Source organism: Eucalyptus grandis, chromosome 8, assembly GCF_016545825.1.
Source record: "Eucalyptus grandis isolate ANBG69807.140 chromosome 8, ASM1654582v1, whole genome shotgun sequence".
In the NCBI taxonomy this organism is placed as follows: domain Eukaryota; kingdom Viridiplantae; phylum Streptophyta; class Magnoliopsida; order Myrtales; family Myrtaceae; genus Eucalyptus; species Eucalyptus grandis.
The window spans coordinates 27991568-28001107 of NC_052619.1; the positions used below are offsets into that span (position 1 = coordinate 27991568).

A 9540-nucleotide genomic window follows, 5' to 3' on the forward strand; every position below is an offset into this window, starting at 1 on the left:
TGACACTAGAAGTGAGTGGTTCCGGTTTCCTTACAAGTTCCACTTGAAACCTGAAATCTACCTTAAGTACAAGTTCCTCATTTTTTGAAATCCGAAACCTACTTGTCGAAATTTAGAACCTGGAACTTACCCCGTCACAGGATCCAAGGTCCAATTATGTGTGTGTGTGTGTGTGTGTGTGTGTGTGTGTGTGTGTGTGTGTGTGTGTGTGTGTGTGTGTGTTTTATTCATTTTTAGTTGAACAAAACGAAAATGGACGCAACAATAATGAACAAGCTTAGACATATTTGGCTTAGACATGTTTGGCTTCTTAAAAATGATGAAAGAGTTGCGAAAGAACTTCTTTAAAAAAAAACACACACACACACACACACACACACACACAAACCCTATTGATTGTCAACTTCAAATTTTTCTAGCATTTGGATAATCATTCATCTATGAGTTCTCTATGGTCATTTCATTCATCCCACATTCTTTTAAGAGAAACCATAAGTTGTTTGCAACCACAATCATGAAAAAAGTAAAGGAAAGAGAATAAAGATGAATCTAGGTCCTTGTAAACTATCCAAACATCTTATTTGGAAAATACTTGCTCGAGGAAGAATGATAAAGCAATGGGAAGACAAAACAAATTTTCCTTCCTAAACCGATGGGTATCTCACTAAATTACATAATAAATCATGGGAAATGAACTTGAATTCATCTCTTGTTTGTCTTTACAAAGAGCTCACTAAATTGACCCATAAATGTGCAAGACTCAATTAAACAATTGGATAGAGTCCATTAGTGTTATGTTCCATGAATTTGATAATGGACTTCCTATAAGAACCAAAATGCATTGGTAAAGGGTAAAAAGAAAAGCAAAAGACATAAACAATTTTAAGTTTAGGAATCCCGATCCGGTTCCGATTGGAAAACTTGATCAACATATGCTTAGACCCCTTAAGACTTCTATTATTGTTGATAAGTAACACCGTAAAGTTATTGTCACAATACAACTATATGGGTCTATTCACAAAATTAAATAGGGTCAAATCATTAGATGTTTCAAAGCCAAATAACATGAGTAGCAGTTGAAAAGCACATTACAAACTTTGCTTACATGGTAGATGATGATATAGATTTCTATTTCTCACTTTTCCATGATCTACACCTCCTGCTAACATTAAAATGTATCCTATTATCGACTTCATATTATCTTGATAGCCAACAAAGTCTGCATTCGAATATCCTATTAGCTATGAGTCTTATATATATAAATCAGCATATAATCCCTTGTTCTCTTTAAGTACCTCAAAACCTTCTTGGCAACAATCTAGTAATTTAGTCATAGATTTAACTATAGCCTAAATCATGTTGCAAAAGCAATGTTCGGTCTAATGTAAACTTGAGCATATGTGATATTTTAAGTGCGCTAATATAAGGTACATCATTTATTTGAGCTTTCTCAAAATCTAAATGAGGATATTGTGAGAGATTCAATTTATCACCCTTAATGACGAGCAATTCATGGATTACAATGCTGCATATTGAATCTTTCTAAAATATGATAAATACACACCCTTTAAATAAACCCAATATATAGTGAGAACAATTACTATGTGTCACGACCAAATTTTCGGGGTGTGAACCACCTAGGGTTTGGCTAAAGGATTGTTAAGCCTCTCCCAATTCCATACCAATTCACAACTTTGGTTTAAGTTTTTAACATACAATTGATTTTATCTAGGAGTCGCCACTAATCTTTTTTTGGTGGGTCGATTAGAAACCCAAGTAAAGTAACGAGAGTTTTACTTTACTCCTACGAACCATAGATTATGGGTACGGGGACTTGGTTATACTAGATTCCTCTAATGCCCTTTCGGTACCTTTCTTTTTATTTTGAAAAATGTTCCACAAGCGGTTTGGATTGATTTTAAATTTGTTCCCTAACATGTGAGGTGTTCATGCAGGTGCGCAAACCACCAATTTAACACCCAAGAAAGCAATTAAATAATGTAGGACTTACCTCAAAGTAACGAAAGCATTTGCAGTGTTAAATTAAAATCCACATCAACAACCCTAAATATGGTTTCTAATTAACAAGCAATCACTCAATTTTCGCTTTCACTTTTTAACAAGACTATAGTCCATATGCAATGCAATGCTTTTAATCTAATATGAAATGATATGGCATGGCAACATGTCCTAAACTATATGAATGAATAGAAATGCAATGATTTCTTAATGAACATGCAATAATTAAATATGCAATCAAAAGTAACCAGAATGACTTAATTCTAATGACGTGTGATGCAATGCAATGACGTACAAAATTATTTTAACTAAAATGACATGCAACATGTAATTTAATATGTGAGCTATATATCATGCGACATTTATTAAATGACCTAATCTAATGGCGGCAATTTCTAATTAAATGAACCTAACAACAATCACTAAAGGACGTGCATTTTATGCACCTAATTCTATATGACGTGCACATGATTTTTTATTCTAAAAATGCAATCTAACCTAGAAATTGCAACTAATTTATCCTAAGACAAATTTTATGAAATTTGAAATTTAAGAAAAAAAAATGATCCTAAACCGTTGAAAGATATTCAAGGCAGATGGTTTATTATCATGAATCTTTGAAAGAAGTACACCCACCAAATGTCAAAACTTGGCACGAGCGAGTGTACCTTTTGGAACTCATATTAAGTTTTGGCACTCAGAATTTATCTTAAAGCCAAATGTGTGTCTACTTCATGATGATGATTCGTGACCATGTGTTGACTCTCTTTCCATAATTTCATTAACTTTTTTCTTTTCCCTGCATGCAACAAATGGTCAATACTAAAAAGAAAAACATGCCGTAATTGATAAATAGGTAAGACTTTGGGCAAGAGTTGCAACAAGTCAACTCCACTTGGTGAGAAGCATCGGAGTGAGAGAATACTATTTAGGCACCCCACAACCTTCGCCAATACCCAAGTTTGTCCTAGCCATAAAGGCTTCATCCTATCACTCTTTCCTTCCTCTGACTTTCCTCCTCCTCACTCTCAAGTTCATCTCTTCATGGTTAAAGCAACCCAAGTAGCACTGATACCGACACGCAACACGCGATAATGATACGATACAACATGCCGACATGTCATTTATCAAAAAATAAAAAATCTTGATACATTATAACACATTGTATATTAAATATATATTTTTATAAATACATGATAAATTATCATTTTTATGATTATTTTAATCAAATTAATTTGATATAAATTCACAAATAAATAAATAATCAAAAGCATTAATCCACTATTTGTTAATATCATTCATTATTTCAATTGACAAATTTAATTCCATTCCAATAGTCCATAAAACTTGGAGGAAAAGAAAAACAATTATTACTCTAAACTCACATATTATAACGTGTCGGAAGAAGAGAAAAAATAAATTTATGGGCTGAATTTGGTCTCACGGGCAAACTTATAAGAGAAAAGAAGATTAGATTTTTCTTATTCCCTAATATATTATTTTTATTTTTTACATATTTATATTTTGTAGTTTGTTGAAAATTTTTAGAATTGGCCCCGTGTGTGTCAAAATTCCGAACTCGCATGTCTGAATTCTAGACTCATGTGTTAAATAGTGTCAAGAGAGTTAATCATGTGTCGGATTTTTTGACACCCATTAACCGAATATCGAAAAATGTTGGACACGTGTTGGAATATTCGACTCGACACGACACAAAACCTCCCGAAAAGTGTCAATGCTTCCTCAAAAGCAACCCAAAAACCTCCCTCCGAGTCCGCCGTCCATTCCCATCCTAGGCCACCTCCACCACATGAAACTCTTCCTCCACCAAATACTCTACTCTCAATCTTACGGCCCCATCTTCTCTCTCCACTTCGCCTCCTGCCAAGTGGTCATCGTCTCGTCGGCCAAAGTGGCCGAGGACTGCTGCAGTAAGAACGGCATCGTCCTTGCCAACAGCCCCTCCACCGTCGCCGGTGGGCACATTGGGTACGACAACACGAACCTTGTCTTCGCCTTCTACGGCGAACAATGGCGCAATCTCTGCCGCTTTTGCACCCTTGAGATCTTTTCCTCAGCCCGTCTCAACTCCTTTCTGCCCATTCGGAGGGATGAAATCAAGCGACTCCTGCTTAATCTCAACCTCATCATCTGGCGACGACTTCACTAAGGTGGAGCTAAAACCAATGTTCTTGGAGATGACATTCAACATCGTTGTAAGGATGCTGACTGGGAAGAATTATTTTGGGGAAGATGTGACCAATGCCGAGGAGGCAACGGTGCTTCGCGAGGTCATGTCTGAAATTATCGAGTATGTTTTCTGTGCGTATCCAGGGGACTACTTGAGTATTTTGAGGTTGGTCTTTAGAAATTATGAGAAGAAAGTGTCTAGGTTGAGCAAGAGATCGGACGAGCTGTTATAGAATTTGTTTGAAGAGCATAGAAATAGTCCCAAGAAAGCAGGTCGTGAAGAGAGAAGGGAAACCGTGCTACATCATTTGCTTTCGTTGCAAGAGAAGCAGACCGAATTTCACACGGATGAGATCATCAAAGACCTTATAATGGTACGTAGAAATTCGACAATTTTTTGCATCTCATCGTCGTCATGGAATTCGACAATCTAAACTTGTTGTTTTTAATCCATAGAAAATGTTTTCAGCATATTGATTAGTTTTTCATCATTCAAATAATGAAAATGTCTGAAAACAATCTTTCAAATACATTTTTCTTTCAAATAAACTAATCTATATGAAAGTGTCATGTTTCGTGCACCACGAGGACATGCTCTATTGGTAAACTATGATAATATCAAGGGTATTTGGGTCACCACGCATCTACGATTGGTGTCCCTGTTTTATATAAGATAAGCAACAGATTATGATAAGAAGAAAGCAAGTCCGTAGTTGTAAAAAAAAAAAAAAAAAAAAGGGAAGTTTTTGCATTTTCACTTAAATTCCATTAAGCGGACTACGAGAATGGACATCTCTCCTATTAAAGGCCCTATTGAGTGGTTGAACTTCCGAACACCTATATCATACTCTATAGCGTCATGAAATTGGTGCCCTTTCACATTCTTTCTTTCCTTTTTTCTGTTTTGACGGGCTCCTGATTCTTCTGTCTAGATTACAAGACCAACACTGTATAAAGGCGAAAAAGGAATAATACTGTATTGGAAGATAATGCGCGTTGTGTTTATATTTTCAAGAACCCACTTCGTTTACTAAAAACATTGAGATTTTTCAGAGAAAAGAAAGGCGCCAACTTGATGAATGAAGCACATAAATAAATGTGCACATTTTGACAGAAAATTATAGTGATGGGGAAAATACCGCTTGGGTAAAAGTCGGTGCCTTTTTATACGATACTTGCAAATTTGGGCCAAAATTATCTTTCGAGTGAAAATTGGTGTCGTTCCATGCGAAAGTTAGGACCAGAGGTTGGCTTGGAGACTAAAAGTGGTAAATTTTGGCATAAAAATCGAAAAAATATAAATTGGGAAGTAGTGGATATGATTATGATGTTAGAAAAATTATTTGTGGGTTGTTTCCAATGAAATTATTTGGAGCAAGAATTGATATTAAGAAGTTTAGTGAGAGGAACAACTTTTGGCTGTGGTGCATTAAGACATGTGCCATATTAATAACAGGGTTTGGCAAAAGCATTGAATGGGAAAAATAAATTGATAGAAACACGAAAGAGGCCAATAAGGTAGATACCGAAACTTATCCAAATGACTTTAACCATTTTCGTACAAGTTTGTCCGCCATAATACAATTTATGAATCTAAGACGTCCTTAGCAATGGATTATTTATTTTTGGTACAAACACATAAGACAAGGACTAATAGCAATATCTTGGTTCCCGCTCAATGCTCAGCAATCGCCGCCATGATTTCGTGGGCTTTGTACATGGCTTCCAATGGCAACGCCTTAGGCATATTCATTCCTTCTTCACTTGTTCTTTTCCATTCAAAACACTGGATCAACGATCCCAAAGCCACATTGATCACCCGTTGGGCCATGTTTCCACCTGGACAGGCTCGCCTCCCAAGTCCAAATGACCATAGCTTGCATTGTCCATTATCTTCATTTTCAAATCTTTCGGGTCTGAAACTTTTTGGATCATCCCACAACTTCGGATCCCTGTGAATGCTCCATATATTGATGAATACTATGGTTTGACTAGGTACATCATAACCGCCTATGATGCAATCCTCTGATGACATGTGTGGAACTAGAAGTGGTGCCGGTGGTTTCAAACGTAGAGTTTCTAATACAATGTTTTGGAGAAAAGGAAGTTTTGCAATGTCCGTCTCCTCTATCAAGCGTTCTTGACCAATCACATTATCCAACTCCTCAATAGCTCTTTTTAAGGAATGCGGATGACTAAGTAAAAGGGACATTGCCCTTGCCATTGTCGAAGCAGAAGTATCGGTGCCTGCTATAAGCATGACCTATAGAAGAATATAGAGCAAAAACAAATTGTCATTACATTGTTGAAATGGAAGAAATGATAAAAGAGTAATAATTTAAACATTAATATCAGAGAAATCTTACTGCAATCCATAAGTTATTAGATCAGGTATTATAAATGACTTCAAAATTAACAATTGTTTACAATTTAATATGTATATCCGCATAAATGCGTGAGTAATAGGCCAGAACTTTTGTTTACTTCAAGAAGGAAATCCAGTTTTCTGTACGATGAGATTATTGTATCCAAGGAACTTGAGAGAATTCAATTTTACTCATTACCTCATAACCATTTTCCTCTAATTTCATAAATATACTAACTTTCATTTTGAGTGAGGCAATAGATAGAGAGACTTTTTATATTGCTATTCTGAATAGTTAACAGAAAACAAATATATCCATGATTTCAATCTCAACCTTTTCCTGGAAAAAATTCAGTTAAACCTATCAATTACTTAAGACGAATCATAATTATATGCTGAACTTAATGCAAAAGATGATTGACAACATAAGAGATCTATGAAATCGTTCAAATTTAGGAAGACTTGTTTTCTTACTTTTAACTATTTGAGATTGCAATATTTGGATCTATAGATATATCTACACAATGTTATGTGTTGGTTTTTACACACGCTCTTTGCTCCTTTTTCTAATTTGAGAGCAGGGAAACCTACACTTTCGTAAAACCTAAAACAGTCGTCCATTGATATCTCTTTGATTATAATTATGTAAAGAACGAGTTAATTGATCACAACAAGACTTACATCTTTTTAAAAAGATGTTTAATGTCAGAATCAACTTGCAATATTCATTCTCAAGAAAACTATCACTGTCAATGAATGTATTCACGAGTTTCTAAGGTGTTCAATGTTAGGACATGCTGTCTAAGAGAGAACAGATTCAGCAATCTAGATACTATATTGTTAAACTACTATGATGCGCAATCAAATACTTTTTTACGTATTTGTTTTGTTCTCTAAGGGTTGGTAATATTAAAATGTTGCATATTAAATGGAGTAGCCTAACAAAATCGTCCATGTCAACGATTTCCATAGTGAGGATGTGATGCAATAGATATAGGACTTTTTTGGATAATTTTCCGATTGATTTACCATAGGACCATAATTAATTTTGTATTTTGTAAGACAATGGATGATCCAGTTTATATGTATGCAGTATTCCATGATGAGGATGAGATGCGAAAGATCGTCGAATTTCTACGTACCAATAGTAGCCCTTTGATGATCTTATCAGTGTAAAACTCGGGCTGCTTCTCTTGCAACAAAAGCAAATGATCCAGCACGGTCTCCCTACTCTCTCCACCACATCTTTTTCTGCGACTATTTCTCTGTTCTTCAATCAGATTCTGAAACAACTCGTCCGATCTTTTGCGCAACCAAGTCACCCTCTTCTCATAATTCCTAAAGAACAACCTCAAGATACTCAAGTAATCCCCTGGATACGCACTAACAGCATATTCCACAATTTCAGACATGATCTCGCGAAACACCTTCGCCTCCTCGGCATCGGTCACATCTTCCCCGTAATACCTCTTCCCAGTCAACATCCTCATAACGATGTTGAATGTCATCTCCCAGAAGATCGGTTTTAGTTCCACCTTAGTGAAGTCGTCCCCAGATGCTGAGGCTCTTTTGTTTAGATTAAGCAGGAGTCCCTTGATTTCATCCCTCCGAATGGGCAGAAAGGAGTTGAGACGGGCCGAGGAAAAGATCTCAAGAGTACAAACACGGCGGAGACTACGCCATTGTTCTCCGTACGAGGCAAAGACGACAATCGTGTTGTCATACCCAATGTGCCTGCCGGCGACAGTAGAGGGGCGGTTGGCAAGCGTGATGTCGTTCTTAGTACAGCATTCTTCGGCTGCCTCGGCTGATGAGACGACAACCACTCGGCGGTAGCCAAAGCGGAGAGAGAAGACGGGGCCGTAAGATTGGGAAAGGGAGTGGAGGGTTCGGTGGAGGGGGTGCTTCAGGAGGTGGAGGTGGCCCAGGATGGGGATGGAAGGCGGGCTGGGCGGAAGGTTTTTCGGTTGCTTGAACCATGAAGAGAAGAGCTTGAGAGTGAGGAGTAGGAGGAAAGCTAGAGGAAGGGTAGTGTAGAGCGATGAAGTCTCCATGGTTGGGACAAACTTGATATTGAGGAAAGGCTACGGTGTCCACGCTTCTTATATAGAAAATAGTTGCATGTTCCATGCTGGTGACCCTAATATATATATCAATCGTCATGAACCATGAAGAAGAGACAGTTGACATTCGGCAAATTCGTCGGCAGTAATTAGATCCCAAACGATTTTGAGCCAAAATTACCAAATATATATATAATCCCAAACATGAGGAGAGAAAGCTCATCAATCGTCATCAACCACAAAAAGGAGACAATTGACATTCGGCAAATTCATCGTTACTAATTAGAATTTATCCCAAACGATTTTAATTCAAAATTTCTCAATTGTTTAGCCGGCGGGAAAATATAAGATTATTATAGGAATTTAAATTTAGTTTGAAATATTTTAATAGTAGAATTTCTGTCGATTTTTCATTGCGGCAGTTCAGTCGGGCTAGGTAAACTCATTCCATGCTCTTTGTAGTCCTAGATCTTCAAGTTAAAATGCAATTAAATTTTCAAGTTGAAGTCTAGCCCAAAATTTTCAATGTGGTAATTAAGTCAACCTATATGTCATGATCCGCAACGTGACGTGACAAAATGCCATCTTATTACTTTGACTTTTCTTTCTTTTCTAGTTTTCTTTTCTTTTCTTTGTTCTTTCCTTTCCTTCTTTTTTTCATTGAGAGGTCCTTTTACTGTTGATCATCTTTAGCCTCTCAATTGCTCGCCTAAAGCTCCTCAGGTGCTCGTCCATCGCGCCGGCTACTAGCCAGAGCACGGAATGAGCTTACTTAACTTTGGGAAAAAGTCAGGGCTTACTTCACCGGGGCACACACGATGGGCGACGGTGGTTCTTGGCAGAGCTAGGGTTCGTTTTGCTGACCGATGCCGCTTACGCCACTATTGATAGAAAAGTAGAGAG

The 9540-nt window shown here is 37.0% G+C and overlaps 1 protein-coding gene across 1 annotated transcript; it reads right to left on the reverse strand.

Annotated features, from left to right (window-relative positions):
• Window positions 1-5785: 5785 nt before the first annotated feature.
• On the reverse strand, window positions 5786-8628 carry LOC104416879 (isoflavone 3'-hydroxylase). Its single transcript, XM_010028216.2, has 2 exons — window positions 7717-8628; window positions 5786-6472 (listed from the first exon to the last, which is right to left on the reverse strand). The coding sequence occupies exons 1-2, from the start codon at window positions 8626-8628 to the stop codon at window positions 5885-5887; spliced, it is 1500 nt and encodes a 499-aa protein (XP_010026518.1). The 3' UTR covers window positions 5786-5884.
• Window positions 8629-9540: the final 912 nt, after the last annotated feature.

What these genes read in the sequence shown, in the direction of transcription:
- LOC104416879 (XM_010028216.2), bottom strand. Translation starts at nt 8,628, where the DNA reads ATGGAGACTTCATCGCTCTACACTACCCTTCCTCTAGCTTTCCTCCTA. An exon ending in TCATCAAAGGGCTACTATTG is followed by an intron (nt 6,473 to 7,716) that starts GTACGTAGAAAT and finishes ATTCTTCTATAG; the next exon opens with GTCATGCTTATAGCAGGCAC.